Here is a 21,959-nt window from a genome sequence, read left to right as displayed (position 1 = left end):
TGTGTGTGTGTGTGTGTGTGTGTGTGAGTGGGCGTGAGTGTGAGAGAAAGAGGGAAGAAGCATGAAGAGGTTTGCGTCAGACCGCAGTCTGAATAAGGTTGCACGGCCGCAGAAGCCATCGAGCCTGGCCGAGCTGAAAAAGCGATGGCAGCTGCAGGTGGGCAGCAAATGGGGGTCTTCACGCAATTTCTCCTCATCCTCACCCTGCCTTTCCTCCACAGCGCCGCCACCGCCCAAGAGAGCGCCCAGCACCACCCTCACCCTGAGGAGCAAGAGCATGACCGCTGAGCTGGAGGAGCTGGGTAAGACACTTTCACACACACACATTAATACTTCAGTACACAAACACTATTCACAGATGATGTCATTCTAGAACTCAAACTATATAAAGATATTTCCACTGATATCAATACCAGTTTTAAATGTATCAAGTTTGGACAATTTTGACTTATTCAGTTTGACTAAATAAATAAATTAAACAGGCCTCAGAAGTTTTAATTTTACAGTTTTTTTGTAAAAAAGTATGTTTTTTTTCTGTGCTAACTCATGTCACTCATGCAAGTTCTCCCATCACAGTCAGCGCTGCAATTACGTAGTTATCCGCAATTTTTTCGAATGTTGTTCCAGATGTGATGTTCCCTTTTTGGTTTTATATTGCATTTGCATTGTGGAATAATATTGTCCTTTGTAACCTCACTCAAAACCTGACTGGTGTTAAGTATGTATCATGGATATTCGAGTAGACTCAACTCTTACACTACATCAGGGGTCAGCAATAGGCAACCCGTGGGCCAGATGTGGCCTGTAATAAGACACCATCATTCCAGATAAAACAGTTCTTCCACTAGTTTACATTGAGAGGTTTTATACCTCCCTAGGCCACAGACACGTGCCAATAGGTTTATGGTTATGTGCTCTGAACAGTCCTAATCTATTGGGAGTAATTCTCTACAGTGATTAGACAATGAGGGTGTGCTTTTGCACGTTTGTGTGAGCAATGAGTGCAACTTAAATTAGCTGAATGCATATATATTTATTAGAAGGGTTGTCCACAGACATATGGCCATGTAATGTATGTGCTCCTCCCTCAGCCCTTAACTCCTATTATTGTTACACTGTGCTGCCCTTCCCAGCTTTAATACCATGAGTAGATTACACTACAGGATGGGTCAAAAGTAACAGGACACCCTTTTATTTCAGAAACAAAATATGGCGGCTTTTACGATAGTGGTCATGATCCGGACATAGCCTGACAGATGTGAAATTTTTAAATAAAAGTCTATTCTGCTTTTGATTTACCCTTTATATTATATTATTAATAATATTAATAATATTCTTTTTACACCCCAATTGTGGATATAAACTGACATTGAAAAAGTCATGGGATATCAGTATGTAAACTGCTTGATGGCTTGCACAACACGAGGTAAACATCATTGTAAAATATAATTGAAACATGATGGCTTGGGAAAGCCCACACATGTATAGGTTAGGTTGAACACTGGCCAGTGTGTTCCTGTCAAGGAATTTTTGAATTATTGAAGGAAGACTTCTTATTGCTGCCCATGTATTTAACAATCCTTGATCCACAGTGCCACATTTGTACATGTAATACATCATAGAAGAGTAAAATTATCACCCACAGTGGACAGCTCTATGGGTGATAATGATCAAGACCAGCCAGAATTTGGACAGAACTCTCCATGACTTCTGGCATGTAATATCAGCAGTTTATCAAAACCCTCTATCACTAATTGCAACAAGTCTATGGACTTTTGATATTAGCCAGTTTGCATGGTTTACAATGTGTCACTGAAGCACTGACACATGAACATTTATGCACACAGTCAGTAGTAGTGTTTTCTCTCTCTACTATCTGTCTATCGTTCTCTCTCTCCTTTCTCTGATGTTTGCGCTCTATTCTGTGTCATCTCTCTTATTCTGCCATTTGGTCCGTTCAAAACATCAGCTGTCTTTTCCACTCAATCTGTCCTCCGACTCTAATATACACATAGAAATAAGGAGACACACATACACACATACTGTACACACACGTAGCTTTACACAATATTACACCTAGTAAAAAACCTAAAGTGTGTAGATTTGTGTATACACGAGCCATAACATTAAAACCATTTGATTTAAAGCGTCGTCTGAGACCCGGCATCGACCATGCAGAACTGGGCTGAGTGTGGATTATATTCGGCAACTGGCACATGCGTTTGTAGGCTTATATCCATATTATACTTGGTAATCAGGCAGTGGGACGAATCCCATTCATGTAGCTTGCCATCAGCTGCCGGAGCCCTGAGAGAGCACAATTGGCCTTGCTCTCTCTGGGTGGGTAGATGACGCTCTCTTCACACATCACTCCAACGGGTGATGTTGATCAGCACAAGCCATCTGTGAGCTGATGTATCAGAACCACATCAGCAGCAGTTGGAAAAAAGGCGGTGGCTGATTTTACATGTGTTTGAGGAGGCATGTGCTAATCTTCACCCTCCTGTTATTGCATTAATAGTGATAGGGGGAGTCCTAATGAGTGGGTTGGGTTATTGGCCGTGTAAATTGGGGAGAAAATGGGATAAAAATTAAAAATAAAATTATAAAAAAAAAAAACAGACAGTTGGCAGATGACATGCTTGGGCAGACTGTGGTATTACACTCAGCAGCCGGGGTGTTGGGATATGCAGCACTTGGCCCAGATGTGAGCCAAACATTTGGGCCAGAATTGAGCCTAGATTCAACAATTCAGGCTTGGTGTGTGGTATTCAGAGTGGAAAGAGCCCATGTTTTTTTGCTATCTGCGATGAGTTATGGCTTTCACAAGACTTTTAAAGCACCCTAGGAGGTTCGTTCAATATTGTAAGTTGTTTTAGGTAACTGAAACACCAGGTGTCACCGTGTCACCAGGTACTGACCACTGCATACCATCAAAAGCCTCTCCACATTAACATCAAAAACTTACTGTTTACTTTCTGAGTAACATGTAGAGCCACCCACCCTTTCACAGGTGACATTACAACCAGATAATCTGCTATTCATTGCTTATAACAGGGGTTTTAATCTTATGGCAGGTTATTGGTTTTGTTTAAAAATAAGACCTCCCCCTTCAGCTAGTGTTTGTGTTATTCCCTCGTGTAATAGCGTAATACAGTAGCGTTGTGTCTGTTTATCCCATGCTTAGCATCTGCAAGGAGGAGGCGAGGAGGTGAGTTATGGCTGGATGTTTCTGGCGCTGTTAAAGTGTTACCTCAGTGTTACTGCTCACATCAGTCATCAGCACTGTTTCATCTCACTGTCACTGAACTGCTGTTTGAATGTGTTTTGATCTCATTCATGTTTCTGAATGTTATCTCTTTCAAGAATGAGCAAGAGACCATCATTTCCAGTGGCAGCATGAAACAGCCCCTATTGTTTTTATTGCAGCGCCGCTAAAACATTACCATGCATGACAGTAACTGTGGTGTACACTCTCCTGATGTTGTTTTTTTTTTTTTTAGATGTAGGTGCATTTAAACTTTGTGTTTCTGCGTGTTTGTGTGTGTGTTATGTGGGTTGTGTGTGTGTGTATATGTGTGTGCGTGTGTGCGCGTGCATGCATTTGTGCAGAAAGGCTAGATGAAATCTTGGCCTCTCAGGAGTCAGTGCTGAGGCCGCAAGTGGAGGCAGACTACAGAGCAGCCACGGTGAAGCAACGTCCAACCAGCCGCCGAATTACACCAGCAGAAATCAGTGTGAGTCACCATGTAGACAATACACAATACACACACACACACACATGCTTTCTGTTATAATTTCAGTCTCAAACCAGGTTCCTTCTGGGCTATTGCAGATATTAGCACGCCACCAGGGTTACAAGTTACAAAGCCCTCACTAATTAACTAATGAGTTGAATCAGGTGTGTTAATGAAGACAAATACTACAGAGCTTTAGTCTAATTTAAACTTAAAGCATGTAAATTAATCTACTTATCTATTATGCTGCATTCCATTTACCTCAGAATTTACCATTGTTGTATGGTGAATCCAACCAAACCATATGTCTGACTTTTTATGTTCCATGTTCCATGTTTTTAGCATTGTCCCAGTATACATTACATTACATTTGGCAGACGCTTTTGTCCAAAGCGACTTACAATAGTGAGTTGCAATAGTTTAGCAATGTTAGCAACACCAGATGATAATGCATTGCACAGTATTTTGCACATTTATTCACCATTAAAACATGTCAACAGATAGAAGTTGGACAGTACTAAGAAATAAATACAAGTAATTGTTAATAAACTGTGTTTAATAACTGCAAAGTTTATCACTGCAATATTACTGCATTTACTTTCATCTTGGATTTTAAACCTAGGTTTGGTGAGGCGCTCCCAACCTTCTGAGCACTAAGTCTGACTTCTAAGGTCATGTCAGTTGAAATTTCAAGCCTGGAACATGGAAATTTTTATATCTGAGTTCAAACAGCATGCAGCATTAGCACTCCGGCAGTGTTCAACTTAGAAGGGCCTCGCTGATTAGCTGATGAGTAGAATCAGGTGCATTAAATGAGGAACAGTGCTACAGAGCTTTATTCATCAAGGGCTGACACAGTACCCACCTTATACTGAGCTTGTAAATTTGTGAACTGCTATGTTAGTCTACAGACTAAAAACATACACATCAAAATAAGCATAGCTTATTTAGTGTTCATTTTTAGAAGTCAACAGTTTGCAAGTGTTTTTTTTTTTGTTTGTTTTTTTTTTTCTTTGGAGTGTTTAAATATATTCATATTATGATTGTGATTTTATGATTTAACAAAAGACTCCGTAATTTAAAACAAACCATGATCCAGAGACTATGCACTGAACCCAGCCAATCACAGAATATTTACCATCACTGTTGCACAAAAATCTTGCACCAATTTAAATGTACTATTTCTTATATAAGTGATTCAAAGTTATTAGAAATAAAAACGTTTTACATTGACTTCTATATACACAGCTCTGGAAAAAAATAAGAGACCACTTAAAAATAATGAGTTTCTTTGATTTTATCAAATTGAAAACCTCACTGAAATGCTTGAATTTCAGTGAGTGGCATAGAGTTATCCAAAAGCAGTGTGTAAGACTGGTGGAGGAGAACATGCCAAGATGCATAAAAACTGAGATTAAAAACCAGGGTTATTCCACCAAATATTGATTTCTGAACTCTTAAACCTTTATGAATATGAACTTGTTCTCTTTGCATTATTTGAGGTTGTTATTTCAGCCATTTCTCATTTTCTGCAAATAAATGCTCTAAATTACTATTTTTATTTAGAATTTGGGAAAAATGTTCTCTGTAGTTTATAGAATAAAACAACAATGTTCATTTTACTCAAGCATATACATATAAATAGCAAAATCAGAAAAAAATCAGTCTCTTATTTTTTTCAGAGCTATATATATCCTATATGTAGATTTTCTCAGGTTTTATGTAAAATATTATATATATATGTGTGTGTGTGTGTTTGTGTGTGGGTGTAGTCTCTTTTCGAGCGGCAGGGTCTTGCTCTACATGGTGCTCTTCATCCAGCTCACATGCAGTTGCCCAAAGGCATGTCCAGAACCAAGTCTTTCGGTAATCCTACTATATTATAAGCATGCAATGTTCCTATGTTATAACTTAGGAAATGTATTTGTTCAATAAGATTTGATTCTGTGATCCTTAAACAATAAGAGCATAAGATGATAGGTATTTTGTACAAAATGCACAGGCAATATAAAGAATATATAGAAATATGTGGTGTCTAACTGTTGTGAAGTCCCATGCTGTATTATTGAACACTAGTTCATAGTTAGCATGAGATTAATAATAAAATCAGTCCAGAGTTTAAGGGTTAATTTCCTTTTGTTAGTTCATCAGTTTCAGTAATATGAATCATGACAGGAGAGTAGTCTGGGACTGGTCCAGTGATTCATCTTCTGAGGCTGTGTTGACAGCGCATTCAGAGTTTTCCATGCACTTCCATCTCTGTCCGTGCAGGAGCTACTGAGGAGGACCGGCTCTCTGCCCTGGCGGCGGAACACAGGTTTCCCCGGAGCTCCTCAATGACGGACAGCCTGAGAGACAGTCACAGCATACCTCCCCCTCCCCAGATGGCGCCCCCTCCTCCACCTTCACTCTACTACCTGGACACGGGTCCTCCTCCTGCTTTCTGCCCCCCGCCCCCTCCCCCCAGCCGACTTCACGATCCCAGTCGCTCCAGCTTTAAGCCAGGCTCTGAGCCACGGCTTCACGCCCTGCCGCAAACCATGTCGGCCGAGCTGTACGAGCCTCCCCGGCATGCTGCCCACATTGAGCGCCAGAAAAAGGCTCGTTCTATGATCATCTTGCAGGACTCCACCCACCTCCCTGTTGAGCCCACGGACATCCCACGACCCGGTCCAGCCTCCACCCCACCCGAGAGGATCAAGAGGAAAGGGCGGATAATCGATAACCCGTACGCCAACGTGGGCCAATTCAGCATGGGCCTGTACACACCACCACCTAGCAAGCCACAGCGAAGAAAGAGTCCACTAGTGAAGCAGTTGCAGGTGGAGGATGCGCAAGAACGGGCATCATTGGCGTTGGCTTCGGTTCATTCCCGAGAGCATTCGCCCACAGGCCGGCTATTGGCCCACCACACCAGCAGGGCAGACTACTACCAGCAGCAGCTGCTGCAGGAGCGTACCCGTGCCCATGCAGAAAGTCTGCTACAGGGTAAGGGGCCTTTTGCTGCTGCTATTGCTGGTGCAGTCAAGGACAGGGAGCGGCGCCTCGAGGAGCGAAGGAAATCCACAGTCTTCCTGTCCGTGGGCACCATGGAAGGCAGCTCAACTGCACCTGTAGAGGCTCCCTCTCTCACACAGTCCCATTCTGTCGATGAACGCTTGCTGACCAGTGAGCTTGGTCAGTTGCCTCCCCCTGCCTTGGCACTGCGACCTTCTCCGGGCGGCACCACATTTATTCACCCACTTACGGGCAAGCCCCTGGACCCCAACTCCCCGCTGGCACTTGCGCTGGCCGCAAGGGAACGGGCTTTAACCTCCCAGAGCCAATCCCCTGCCAGCAGCCCAGAACCCAGGACTAAACACAAGGCTGCTGAAGGGGTGCTGCTCATGGACACCCAGACCAAAGAGGCTGAGCGTTCAGAAGGAGAGGGTGAACTTGCTTCACCCCCCTTCTCCCCTGGAGAAAAAAGGAGTTACACTCCTGCCCCTACTAGTAAGATCCAGTGGGGAACACCTACCACTGCGAGAAAAGAAATTGGATTGGAGAAGAAAGACGAGAGGAAAGTGGAGGACAAGAAGAGCATGATCATCAGCATCATGGACACCTCGCAGCAGAAGACTGCCGGACTTATTATGGTTCATGCAACCAGTAATGGACAGGCAGTGGGACTGGGTACAGAACGTGTCTCCCCGCCTCCCAAAGGCATGCGATCAGAGAGTCCCAAACCGATGCTAGCTGAATTGAAGCGTGCCAAGTCTCCTAGTCCAGAATCACCCTCCGCAGCTACTCCAACACCAACCACACCCTCAACCCCTCAGGCTCCACCTAGCCCTGCTTCAGATAAACCCCCCCAAGCTTCCTCAAGCCCATCTTCAGATAAAACCCTCGCCCAGGGAAGCTCAGAGGAAGATGTGGAGCCCTACACAGTCACGCTACCACCTGCTATGCTGTCCTCGAGTGATGAGGAGACAAGGGAAGAGCTTCGCAAAATCGGGGTTGTTCCTCCACCAAATGAATTTGCCAACGGTCTCCTAGCAAAGGCACAGGAAGCTGCCATACCTCCTGCTCCTCCTTTGGCAGGTAAGCAAGCTGTCCCCTCATACTCAGCCCCTGCCCCTTCGACAGCAGCTGCTGCAGGAGCAGCACAGGCCCCCACCACCAGTGGCCCACCAGCAGCCTCAGGGAAGCCATCTGAGCCCCACCTGGGCCCAGAGTCTGCTGCTGACTCCGGGGTGGAGGAGGTGGACACTCGTAGCTCCAGTGATCACCACCTGGAGACCACGAGTACCATCTCCACCGTCTCCAGCATGTCTACATTGTCCTCAGAGAGTGGTGAGCCCACAGATACCTACACCTCCCATGCAGACGGCCAGACTTTCATCCTCGACAAGCCGCCAGTGCCTCCGAAGCCAAAGCTCAAGTCCCAGCTCAGCAAGGGCCCCGTGACGTTCAGGGATCCCCTGCTCAAGCAGTCCTCTGACAGCGAGCTGCTCTCGCAGCAGCACGCGGCTGCACTAGCTGCCGCCACGGGGGCCTCGGGCCCGGCAAGACCCCGCTACCTCTTCCAGAGACGCTCCAAGCTATGGGGGGACCCCATAGAGCCCCGTCCGCTTGCAGGCTCAGAGGAAGGCAAACCCACTGTGATAAGTGAGCTCAGCTCCAGACTGCAGCAGCTCAACAAGGACACGCGATCGCTTGGAGAGGAGCCCCTTGGGGGCTCGCTTGACCCTGGACGCAAGTCGCCTGTGGCTGGTGCCAGGTAAGGGGTCAGCTTAGTAGGATCAAAGTTCAAGTTCAAATTCAGATCAGTCTAGAGTTGTAATTATAACTCTGAGACATAAGTATTCAGAACCTTCATGAACACACTGCTCAGCACTATGGGGCAGATTTATCGGATGAGGCACAAATCACCATTGTCATTAGTGGTGTTGTATTTGTGGTGACCATTATGTAATGAATATTGCTGCATTATATCTGCAATGATGCTGTCTAACATGTTACAGTTCCATTTTATAGAAAAAACAAAAGAGGGAAAAAGCAATATACCTGCTCTCTTGAGTTACCAGTGCTACTGTTGACCTCATAAACAAACAAGCAACCCTTTCACAATAAGTCAGATATATTTCACGAGATATTGCAGACGTTGTTTGCAGACCTTTGGGAAGTAAAATATAACAAAAGTATTTTGCAGTAAAAATGATCAAAATGAATCATCATCACTGCAATATTATTATTTTTTTGTTTCCTTTTTCAAGCCCAAATCTGCAAGCACTGTCGACAATTGACTTCAGTGAGATTTGGGTCACAGCCTAATGATGATGACTCTCTTCTAAAGGAGTTTGGCTTTAAAAATGAAAAAAAAAAAAATCTGACAGTTTTCATGATCACCCTCTGCACAGAGGCCATTATGTTTAACTAGCAAGGCAGCCTTCTTTTTTTTCAAATCTGCCATTTGAAATATTATTTTTGATTAAAAGGGTGGCTCATGACGTACATAAGCACTTCACCCTGACTAAAACATGGTCAATTTTCCTTTCTAAAATTCTGTGTAGAACAGTCAGAGAGGAGACAGTGGAGGAACCTGCTGTGATCTTCACCACATTAAAACATCTTCTTAAAGGTCTTTCTCTTTAAGAAGATATGTGACAGCATTGTGCAGAAATGTGCTGCTACTTCTTATGCTAGATAAATCTGCTCCATCAGTCTAACAACAATGCTGGAGTATGCATTATCGAGTGATGTATAACTAGGTAGAGCTGCAGCATTTGCCTGTTCATTCAAAACTGTGATAAAATCTAAATTAAATTCCTGTTTTGTTAAAATATTGTGATGATATTTTTATGAGAATGAGAAATTACATTTCATAGTCTTTTTAAAACATTTTCTTGATGCTGACAACATGCTGTATATGTTCCATGCTGGAATGCAGTGTTTCACACAGTTAGAATACAATAGGCAGGGCATAGATTATATTACAGAAACTTGGGAGAACTAAGTGGTGTATTATTTTGGCCATAGTATAGATGTGAAGTCAACTCTAATAGACACACTACATATCCAAATGTTTGGGGACATCCCTTGTAATTAATGCATGAAGCTATTTTAAGTTGAAGCCATTGTTCAAATGTGTACAAACACAGCTTGTCTAATCTCTGTAGAGAAGAATTGCCAATAGAATAAGACTCTCTATAGAAAATAAATATAAATCTATTGGCATGTATTGTGCCTAATGTCAAATGTGGGACAGAAGAATATAAAGCCCGCAGAATTGAGCTGTGCAGCAGTGCAACTAGATTTTCTGTAATGATGGTGCTCCATCCATCCAATCCTGTTGGGATGAGTTGGGTGAGAATTGGTGATTGTCCAACATCAAGACCTCACTAATGCTCTTGTTTCCAAATGCAATCAAATCCTCTCTGCAATGCTTGGAAAAATGTAATACAAAGACTTCCACTGGACGGTTGCTAGTTTTTCCTACAAAAGTAGGACAAACCCTTTTTAATACCCTTGATTTTGGAAGACGCAATCAATCTGCAGGTTTTAAAAAATACTTTTGTCCATACAGAGTACCTCACCCGGCCTCCCAACCAACACTTACTGTGTTTAGGCCTAGTGGTCTGCCAATTTTTTCATGCGACAGCTTCAGAATTATAGCTTACAGTGTAGCACAGGTGCTAACATTGGATGATGCTCCACCAATTTTTTAAACATCTGTGCATTAGCATTAGCTGTTTCTCCCTCACCTCAGCTGTTATTTAGTGATTTTAGCGCATCAGATTTGCTCTGACTCATCCCATTTTGTCTCTTAGGCAACGCGGCTTCCCTTAAAAGCAGGTGCACACTGAAAATTGAGATTTGCATCTATAATAATTGCAGCCAGGAACACTTATTGCATAAGCAGCAATAGTCTAGATGCTGTGAAGACAGATAGATGCACACACTGTACCGCTCTGTGAACAAAATGGACAGGAGCAGCACTTACACTTAACCCTCAGATAATTCATAGTCTTTTAAGTGACCTCCTGGTCTTTACAGTACATCATAGGCTAATGTTTAAATTGCTTTTTTTCATTGAGAAGTTTGGAGCTTCAGAAGTATCTCGACGCTCGACGGCTGCTGGTAAGTAAAGGAGACTTGCTGGTCTCTTAGCTGAGCTGTAGAACCTGTAGATCTCCAGTGTAGGAGCTTAAGAGGAACTTCTTACAGCAGGTCTCTGTGTAGAGGTTTACACTGATCTTACACTGATACCCAGGCATGCTCAGGCACAACGGTCAGTAGTAAATGATTTCTGTTCCTTTTCTTTTTTTTAATGCAACACAAATGATTTATTTTATGTTAACATCCTGAACTACAACTGAAGCCCTTTATATTCCTACAGATGTGACAAGGACATGGAAGAGACTAAACCTTAGCTTTTAGCCCACTAGGGTAAATCAAACATCATTCCTATTATTTTCTCATCTCATTCACTAATCCCACATTAAATGTTGATTAACTAATCCAACATGAAATGTTGACGCTGACTCTTTGCTTTTAGTATCACATTCTCTAGGTAATCTGTTGCCTTGTGCTCCCCCAGCTAGTCCCTAAGCGATGTCACTTTTAACAAAATTGTTAAATACCCCATATCCTGTAAAGCATCACTTTAATTTGAATTATGTTCTACTTTTAAACATGTTGATGGAAATGTACAATTCCTTTTATTTTGTGTTGCGTAGGGCAGCAGTTCCACACCCTGGTTCTTTTGTACCTCCTGCTTTGTTCATGTTAGAGTTTTCTTACCTTCTATTGTCCTGCATATTTTAGTTTTTACTCTGCTGCCAACACACCAGATCCAGCTAACCAGAGAATAATCCAACCATTACTGAGTTGAGGGTGGTGGTGTGTCAGAGCTGGCTAAGCACTAAAATGTGCGGGTCATCATCCAAGTATCACAGATGGCTGGCACAGACATCTGTTGGCTGAAATGTCAGAGATGTGTGTCTGGCGCTTGCCTCCAGACGCATTGACTGCATGGTAATGCGATGGCTAACTTGTATAGGTATGCGCTTGTCATACACCCACCTAGTGTTGGGGGCATTGCAAATGATAGAACAAAATAGAAATAAAAATAAATAGGAGGCCATAGGCGGTCCAGCACACTAAGGTGCTGCCACCATAATCCTGCCATCAGCAGCCAGAGTCTGAGAGAGTACAGTTGGCCATGTAGATGGAGCTCTTTCCCTGAATTATATGTGGAGAAAAGCACTAACTGATAGCACCCTGAGATCCCGGAGCACTCAGAGTTCCTCAGTGTAGCGCTGTCTGGCGTCATTTACTAGCACTTAGTGCTGCTAACTGTGGCTGTTAAAATAAATTCAAAGGGAAACATTGCGACACACTGGTTCTTTACAGTTGTCCCTTAAAATGCGCCTTATAATTCAGTGCATGTACCTTATGTATGAATATAGACCAAAAAATTTCATAGATAGTATGCCTTATAATATGGTGCACCGTAAAATATATTACATAAGTACACATACATGCAAGGCAGGAGTTCCTCTGATGCCAGGGTTGGTAACTTTGCTTCTCGCTATGGGGCTGTGGGGTGCTCACGTGGTAATAGAAGACCTGGGCGGTTTCTCTGGTCTCACCTTCTGACCTTAATAGCCCACCTTTCACAATACACATCCTCAGCATTCATCATAGTAACATTTATTAATAATACTTTAATTCAACTGCATATGGATATGTTGGTATATGTGTATGTGTGATGCCACTGAGGGCCATCAGAAGCGTGAGGGTCAAATCTGTGATGTCGCTGAAGGCATGTGATAAAGGTCCTCCTCATCAGCATCAGTCACCTCCCCCTTGAAGTCTGTTTAGTGTCCCAGTGTTTATCGCTATTTGTCAGTCCCCTTTGGCCCCCCCACTCATTTATGTGTAGGCTAGTGCTTGCTCACGGTGGGGCCCAACTCTGCCATTAGGCTCTTCTTCAGTCCATTTCTAACACTCTAACACCATCGCTTCTCTCTAGACAAAGTGTTGCTACCACATCTATGGTATGCAGTGTGCATTCATTTGTTTTGTTGTTTGTTTTTTTGTTTGTTTGGGTTTTTTATGCTTTTGAGTTTTTTTTCTGTATTTCTTTCTTTTTATCATTTTGGCAACTGACCCTAGACTTACAAGAATATGATACAATACAAGATCAATTATCTGATATTATCTAAGCCTTTGTATGCTAATGTTTAAATTAATTTTAAGTAGTAGTTGTCCAGAGTATATCTACTCAAGAAACGTAGACGCTGAAGTCTGGGGCCAGCTGTTGATGTCTCATAGCTTTTGTTTGGTTTGACATTGTTGATGTGAAATGCCTGTCTGTTTCTGCTCTCTCATGGACTGATGCTAACCGACCGCTCTTTGTTTATCATTGCCTCTATCTCACTCTCTTTTTGTCTCTCTCTCTTTCTCTTTTTCTCTCTCATTCTCTCTCTCTCTCTTACTCTCTCTATCTCTCTTTCTCTTTGCCCACTCTCTCTCTCTCTCTCTCTGCATGCCACGCTGCTCTGTCTAGAACTGAATCTAAGGCTAAGCCCCGGAGGGCCGGGCACCTGTGTAAGTGCGCATGTATCATCTCTTTCCTCCTCTAGCCCTGACTCACTACCGCCCCCCTGCCTCACCTCCTTCTTTTTCACCTAAACCCTGCTTATCTCCTCCTCCTTTTTTTGTCCACCTGTGCACCTTCAGCCATCACGCTAACACGCTAACTTCTGCACTCTCACAGTTGAGCTTAGTTCAGCACAGAGCTCAGGGAAGGTTGGGAAACGTCTGGAATTGTCATTCTTGACACTTTTTGGAGGAGCTGGGGGTGTTAAATTATACAGGAAACAAAGACACAATCTTGCACCTAACAACCAGGGCCCAACACATTGCACTGTCCTTATCCCATGCTCTAGATCACAAGCTCTTCACAGGGGTCATCAGGCAGACACCTTCCTTCATCAAAGTTTTGCTGAATTAAGCTCACCCCAAGAGGACTCAACACTGAGGTCTGGCATCCCAAACCCAATTCCCTCCAAGCTCATTCTACAGACCTATCACTTAACCAACTTATTCTTTACCTATAGAGCCACACTGGCATCCCTAGCCACTAAGCCTTTACCTAACCCCACTGGAACCCCTGATGCTCGGTGCCACCACTTCCATGTGGCCTCTAATGTGCACTAAGTCACCCAACACACCCACTGGCACCATTAAGTAGCTACGAAACCAAGGTGTAGACTTTTAGGACTTAAACTCCTTGGGGTTTTGCAATTCATTTTCTAATGCTGGGTTTATAATTCAGTGCTTAATCAAATGTTCTGCAACCGAATCACAGGCACTGTGATCTCTATTTCATATAATGTTGTGTGCATGTTTTGCATCGCAATATATGATTTATAAGGATGTATGTCCCATCCCTAGTAGTTGGTGCTGATGGACTGTGATACAGTGTTGTTGGGATTAGTCATCAGTGGGACATATTCTATGTGTGACCAGAAGTCAGAGTCTATTAAACAGTCACTCTCAGACACTATTTTGGAACCTTCTGCTCAGTCATTTGAAGGTTCTCCACCCCCTCATACACACTGAACTCTCACTCTGTCTCTCTTTCTCTTTCGCTCTTTCTCTCTTGCTCTCTCATTCAGACAGGTCTTTGGGCTGCTCATTCTGATGCATGTTACTTTGCCCGATATGCTCTCTGGCACAAGTAGATGTTTTCACATGTAGAAGAGATTAAGGTTATCTACTTCATTCATATTTCATCTAAGTAGATACATCTCCATTACTCCACTTTTCATGTTTCACTTTTTCTTGCCACATTTTTGCCCGTAGGCTAGTTATTAAATACACATTACTCTTTTACACATTATTCACAGTGTCAATGTAGAGTACTAAAAACAACTGGAGAACATTTCAGCCAATTAAATGTGTATATTTTTGCCTATTTTATTAGAAGAGGATAATGGTTGGTTTTATTAGAAGAGACAGTTTTGGCAGCCTTGATTTAAAATGCTCTGGAATTTGTTCTTTCAGTCTAGGGGACATGATTCCATCAGAGTTTTGTGCTTTGTTAGATTTAGTAGGTCTGTAAGGAGCAGGAAACTCAACAAACTGTGCCGGACTCCAGCCACCATCTCCCTCCCCTGTCGTGTAACTTCTGGTTACGTAATAGAGGGATGTGCAACATTTATCTTTATGTAAAGTAAAAATTCTTTAGACCTTTAAAAGGTTCACAATTGGGTATGCTCTCTCTGTGTGGGTAAATGGCGCTCACTCCCTCATCACTCTCATTATGATGCTGGCTGGCACAGGCATCGGTTAGCTGATGTATCAGAACTGGGGATCTGGTGCTTTCCCCAAGCGCACTGGCTAACTAGTGATGCTGAATTGGCAGCAGTTCAAAAAGCATCCTTATCTCCCCTAGTGTCAGAAGAATTGCAAAAAAGGTATTCATATGCACATATCTCTATTACAAGAAAATGGTTGCTCAAAGAACCATCTATAGCACCTTTATTTTCATTAGAGTAGTGAGAATCAATGTTTTAGGTAGCTCTTTACATCAGAAGTTCACTCTAAAGTTTCAAAAAGAGGCAAACATTCTAGATTATAAAACAGTGTGCAATTTTCTGGGTACTCTGCTTTCTCTGGGGTTTCTAAACTAACAATCGCTCATTAGGGCAGGCTGTTTAGACTCTCTGTCTAATCCAGCAGCGCTCTAGTACTCTCCTTCCTGTGTTCCAGCTAAACGCATTAATCTAACATCTCACTAACACAATGTTAATGCGTTTGCCATGTCTCTGGCCAACTGACTATTTAACTGTGCTGTCCTAAAATGACTGGTTTGACTTATGATTCATTAATAAATGACAATGCAGGAAAGAGCCACAATTGAATAGAGTGGAATAGAATAGAACAGAATAGTCATTAGGCTCTTTCCTGTGTTCCTCCACAAATTTAATCTTCACTTTCCATTTCTTCTCTTCTTTTTCCTCCTTTTTCCATTCCATTCCCCTTTTTCTCTTGTCTTTCTTTCTCTCTCTTTCTCTTTCACACACCCACAGACTCTTCAGCAGTCTAGGGGAGCTCCACACCATCTCTCAGAGAAGCTACGGCACCACCTACACCATCCGGCCGGGCAGCCGTTACCCGGTGACCCGACGGACCCCCAGCCCTGGCTCTGGCTCTCCAGACCGCTCTGACCCTCTAGGACCCATCCGGGGTTTTGGCCTGGCTACCTCCCCCACCACCCCACCTACCATCCTCAAATCTTCTAGCCTTAGCCTGCCTCACGAGCCTAAAGAGGTGCGCTTCGTTATGAGGAGCTCCAGCGCCAGGAGCCGCTCCCCGTCACCCGCCCATTCCCCTGGCCTGCCCACCCCACTGCTAACACTGCGCCCCTTCCACCAGAAGCCTCTGCACCTGTGGAACAAGTATGACGTCGGCGACTGGCTGGTGAGCATCAACCTGGGTGAACACCGCGAACGCTTCCAAGAACACGAGATCGAGGGCTCCCATCTGCCCGCCCTCACCAAGGACGACTTTGCTGAGCTGGGGGTGACCCGCGTCGGACACCGGATGAACATCGAGCGCGCCCTGAAACAGCTGCTGGAGAGTTGACCCCTCGCCCTGCTCCGTCTGTAGCTAGTCCCGCAACAAAGTTGTGCTCTTGTTCTTTTCTGCCAGATTTTTTCCCTTTTTTATTTTGCGTGAATTTATTTACTTTTTCCCCCCGATTTTTTTTGTATCTTTACCTAAGCACTGAATCATTTTATTGGTTCAAACAATGTAAGCCCCACCTCTTTAGTAGCACTTTCGCTCCAAATCCCTCCCATCTTGCTACCAGCAGCCCGTTAGACAGGTTCCGTGTGCTAGTGAGGGGCTGTGAGTTACATGAACATCACATAGAAGTTTGACTTGCGTTACTGAACACGATTATCACCCTCAGTTTCCATATCTCCTCTCCTCCCTCTCTCCCTCTATTTCTGTACCCTTGGCCTACTTCTACCTGCCGCTTAGGGTTCTCCTAGTCATTCGAAACACAACAAGAAATCAAACAAAAAAACAACAAAAGGAGGGATGATGTTGGAAGAGGGAAGTTCAGTTGCCTTTCAGAGTATTCTTTAGAAGCGGATGAGCAGAGCGGGTGTGGCCGAGTCGTTTCTGACTGCCGCCTGGCCCCTTCTGGCTGAGGGACGTATTACATCTGGAGAATGTTAAAACCAACACTAGTGGCTTTTTCATAATCAAGACTTTTCTTTTGGGGTTCCAAAGGGAATGTGACATTAGATAGGATATCTCAATGTATTTACATAGCTTTGAAAAAAGGAGAGAGGCGTGAGAAAAGACAAGACGAACTGTGCAAGATGCGCACGAGTCTCTCTCCCTTAGATGATGTTTATTCCATCAATAATTTACTCATTTTTACCAATTATATACATATATATATTTGACAGAAAAAGTATATAGATATATATAACATTTTGTCATAAATATAAAACTTATATATGGTATTCTATATAAAGACAAAAAACACTGTTGAAAATGATTTTTTCCTAATGGTCATCCTTTTATGGACTGTAGCATGAAAAGTCGCACAGCTGAGTGTGACGGGTATCAGATTTGTTAACAGCGCATTGTACCATCCCCCTTTTTTCCTCTTGCTTTATTTGACGACTTTATTGTGGTTTAACAAAACCTGGTCTTCCGCCTACAATTAGGGCGTCCCACGGTGGTGTGACCGACATGTTAAACTGACCTCTTCTTGTCTCACACACAAACACACTCCATATCAAATTTTCATCTAAACCAGCTATTTTATTATTAAAGTACACTATATGCACAAAAGTATTGGGACACCTGTTCATTCACTGTTTCTTCCAAAATCATGGATGGTAAAAAAGAGTTTATCTTGCTTTTGTTCAGGAAAAGTTTTCGATTGGATTTTGGAGCAATACTGTGATGATTCGATTGCATTCAGCAACTCATGCCAAAAGTATTGGATGGGGCAACATCACAGTTCACACATCCACAGCTCAATGCTTGGGATGGGAGGGGCTATAGACCCCTCTAGGCCATGTCCGGCATTAGGCATGCATGGTGCCAATTGGTTTATGTTTACCTGCTCTAGAGAGTCCTGTTCTCTATTCTATTGGCAATACTTCTCTTTTCTACAGGGACTAGACAAGCTGTGTGTGTGCATTTGCACATCTGTGTGGTAACAATGGTGACAGTGTAAAGTAGCTGAATGCAATCATTAGAAAAGGTGTCCACAAATGTTTAGGACTTTTGGACATACAGTGAGTTCTGTTTAATCTGGTAACATTTGGAAGAACTATTCAAGATCAGTGACGCAATAAAAGAGTGTGTATAATGTGTGTGTTGGCATGTGTGTTGCGATAGGGCCACCGTGGGACAAGATACATCGTTTTACCATACATGGTAGCACAGCTGCATGTTACCGACAGATGTTTTGAGATCTCATAAAAGACACAGAAGGCAGAATCTATAATTGTAAGAGATTTTCTGAGCCACTACACAGGGGCTCGTGTGGCTCAGGGGCTCTTCAGCTCTAAGCTCTCTAAGCACTGAAGCATTTCGGCAGATCATTTTGGGCTTGTTTGTTTATTTATTTATTTATATATTTAATTGTTTTTTTTTTTTCTGGTTGTTTTCAGTTTGTTGAACCCCATCATAGGTGGATTTTGTAGCTTGTGAAATATGACGCTTAGAATAATTTTTTATCAACTCACTCTTAGACCGAATTTTAGAACCACTAAAGACGAAGCTAAAAAAAAAAGTATATGCTGTCCTTTCAAAAACTCACAACTGTATATATGGACAAATTACAAATGATTTGCTTTTTATATCAATCACAAGCAATGTATATATGATAGTTTTCATATAAATTTTTAAAAATAAAAAAATATATAGATCTATATATGAATGTTTGGCATATATGCATAGTTAACCACCTGTCGAAAAAGGTGAAAAGATTTTATTCTTTGTATGGACGGAGTTTGGGGATGATTTGCACAAAACAAGGTGCTAGCATTCAAGCCATCCACTCTCATCTCTCCACTCCCGTCACTTCCATCTCCCCTCGACAAAAACACGCCTGATTAACTCACAAAGTGTCACTCAAACATGAGCACTCAGTTCATTTACTTCATACTTTTTACAAATTGTAAAAAGTGTAAGAAAAAGAAAGCGGTTGTGGCCATAAAACATGACGGTTAGATTTCTGTATTGCCGTTTTCACAAATGAGCTCTGGAAAATGTCACAAGAATCAGGTATGGACATTATCCACAGCTACCCTTTCACACATGCAGCGTACAGCCGGAGAATTCCCACATTCTCAGCACAGGAAATGTTCCTGTTATGGACCAGGAGCAGTATCTGCTTGTACCCACTGTAAATTCACTTAGACATTACCTGGACTTTGTAATTAGGGGATGGAAGCATAAAGTCCAGGTAATGTCCAGTCGGGCTGATATGGATAACTGCATTCACACATACAGGGAAATTCTGGATTACTGTGCATGTCTGAAAGGGGCTTATATGAGAGCTAACTCAGACACAGACACACACAGCTCATCCCTGGTGTTGGAATCCACATGCCAACAAAGTGAGTTCAGACGTGAAGAGCCAAGGACAACCCTTCTTTTACAGAATCAGTGCATCCTTCTAATGACGCTTCTGGAGCCACCCCCATGTACCTGTCAGGAACACTGTGTTTGTAAAGCCTCTGTCTAGGTGGCTGTGCTGTTTCATATTTAGCACCTCTCATCACTCTAGAGTTCAGATCGAGTTCTCAGAGCAGTTTATTTTTCCACTGCATCCTTCTAATGGACTGAGGAAGAGGGTGATGAGGCTTTGCTTTAGCCATGCTTGTCTGGAATACGTTTAAAATAGGTTTATGATGGAAAAGCTGGAAAAAATGAAAGATACAACCTGATAACGTAACCTTGTGCCTCTAAACGTAATCCTATTAGTCAACATATTAAATAATGACATCTATCTAATACAGTGTAGGTTCCTCTAAGTCCTGTCTTGCAGCATTTTGGTAGGTTTGTACCACTGCATCCCAAGATCAGCCCATAAACAAGACCTTCAAGATGTTCTGGAGATGTTATGACCCAGTCCACTAGTCACCACAGTTCATTTGGTTCTTGTGAAAGATCGCAGCTTTTTACAGATTCTTGCTCATTTTTCCTGCTTTTAAGACATAAACTTCAAAATTGACTGTTCATTTGCTACCTAATAGGTAGATACCATATAAATGGGCACCAACTTAATAACTCTTAGGAGTATCCTAGCCCCTGAATTAAGTAATAAATAAATATGGTAGGTAACACAGGTAACAGTTTTTTCCTTTTTCCAGTGTCTTAATTTATTTTTTAATATTTATAAAAAGGCAGGAAGGGTGCAGAGGAAAAGCTCTGAGCTGATTTGTGACCCTGAGAAAACTGTGACTTGCATTCATATTCATGACCAACATTTTAATTCACATAATAAACCCTGTAATCGACTTTAAAACGTGCATCAGTTGTTCTTAGACTGAAGTCAATCCCTAATTCAGCCTCAGTTCACACATTCAAATGTTCAGCTCAGTAGATTTAACTGGGTTCATGGTTGTGTCCATATTTCCTAAAACCCTGTACTGAATTATACACTTTAAGAACACAGGATGCATGTTTCAACACATGACTTTCTTGTGCAGGGACCCTTCTGAGAGAAAGAGAAGATAACTGCTGTAGTTCTGCTCTGCTCTGTACTGGAGTTTACACTGAACCCTGAGCCAGTGAGTCATGTTCACCATCACCACCATCAGCATCGTTCTGCCGTGTTCAGAACTCCACCTCTTAACTCATCCCCTCTCTTTATTTTGGAATATTTATTTATTTTTGTGTTTGTGTCTGTATGGAGTGATTAGTAACTAAAAGTGAAGGCAGAAAAAAAAAAAAAGAATGTGCCAAAAAGTAAGTAGTTTTTAGCTTTTTTTGACACTAGCTCTGTTGAGGTCTAAAGCTGTTAGAATCAGCACTATGGTGCCACCTCCTGGAAATCTTGAGAACTCCAGACAGTACCATCAGCATCTCTCATTGTGTCTAGTTTCAGAGGGTTTTTAATTTCTTTCTTCTTTTGGGTAGAAGAGACATTTTTATGTTTTGTAAAGTACTGCACTTACCTATAACTGACCTGGTTTTATGGGATTCTCATGGACACTTCAGTTTGGGGTTTGGGTTTCAGTTTTGTTTTGGCTGAACTCCACTGAGCTTTTGAGTGACTGACTGCATTAGATAAGACTTTCCTATCCTCCCCCTTCCTCTTCCTCTTCACTGATGCAGCTCAGATACAGGAGGGCTTTGATTCTTCCAAAAAAAGATACAGAGTGACAATGAAAATTGCAGATGATTTCTTTGTAACCTTACCATATTTAACTAAAATGGTTGGGGGAAACGTGAAATAAAACACATCATTCACATTACCATGCTCTGTAGAGTTGTCACTCTTGTTTCCTGACCAACAAAAGCACAATAAAAATGGTAAGAAATGCAGTGCTCCCGTGCTTAAGTTATGCTTGTTTTCTAATGGATTTAACATGATGGGTTGAGTGACTGACTTTATTGTTTTATATCTAGATGACATAGTATTTATAGGGTGCACTAACTCTAAACAGAGGTACAAAGAGGCCCCCAAAAACATGAGAGAGAAAAATTACATCTATTTTGCATCAAATTTGTTTCAATGACAAAACAGACAAAGTATCTCTTGATCTGCAGCGTCCAATTCCAACAGTTTCCCTGTGTTACTATTGGCACATGGCACAGGTGGTTTTCCAATCGGAATCGAAGTTTTTAAAATGTTATTCTGCTATATTGTAAGAAGGTGTAACATTTAGGAATTAAGCCTTTAACCTCTGCAAAATGGTTAAAGCAGACTTAATGACAAGAAATTTTGTTTTAAATGTAATATTTTTATCCAAAGCATCTCCTCATCTTTGAAAGGAGCCCCACAACACTCCAAGCTTGTGTTATAGAAAATTCTCCTCCTCTTACTCATTTTGTCTTTATATATATGTATATATGTGTGCTTCAGACTGCCTTTATTTAGCTTACAGCTAAGAAGCAAAGTGAGTTTTCCCCTTTTATCCCTCGATTTAACCAGTAAGTGTAATGTTTCAACAGTAAAAGAACCAT

At 42.3% G+C, this 21,959-nt stretch overlaps 1 protein-coding gene across 4 annotated transcripts in view; it reads left to right on the top strand.

Annotated features, from left to right (window-relative positions):
* Positions 1 to 21,317, top strand: part of shank3a (SH3 and multiple ankyrin repeat domains 3a) — a 475,306-nt gene extending 453,989 nt beyond the window's left edge. For 3 of the 4 annotated variants that reach the window (XM_049483669.1, XM_049483670.1, XM_049483672.1), the window contains 6 exons: positions 222 to 302; positions 3,188 to 3,211; positions 3,613 to 3,737; positions 5,510 to 5,603; positions 6,009 to 8,496; positions 15,821 to 21,317. In XM_049483669.1, the coding sequence (XP_049339626.1) occupies positions 222 to 302; positions 3,188 to 3,211; positions 3,613 to 3,737; positions 5,510 to 5,603; positions 6,009 to 8,496; positions 15,821 to 16,376 (3,368 nt within the window). In that variant the 3' untranslated portion in view covers positions 16,377 to 21,317. The remainder of the gene's footprint in view (positions 1 to 221; positions 303 to 3,187; positions 3,212 to 3,612; positions 3,738 to 5,509; positions 5,604 to 6,008; positions 8,497 to 15,820) is intronic. The other variant, XM_049483671.1, reaches the window with a different exon arrangement.
* The last annotated feature ends 642 nt before the right edge of the window (positions 21,318 to 21,959 follow it).

The sequence above is a fragment of the Astyanax mexicanus genome, chromosome 9, assembly GCF_023375975.1.
Source record: "Astyanax mexicanus isolate ESR-SI-001 chromosome 9, AstMex3_surface, whole genome shotgun sequence".
NCBI classification, from domain to species: domain Eukaryota; kingdom Metazoa; phylum Chordata; class Actinopteri; order Characiformes; family Acestrorhamphidae; genus Astyanax; species Astyanax mexicanus.
This window is presented reverse-complemented; position numbering and strand designations above follow the sequence as displayed.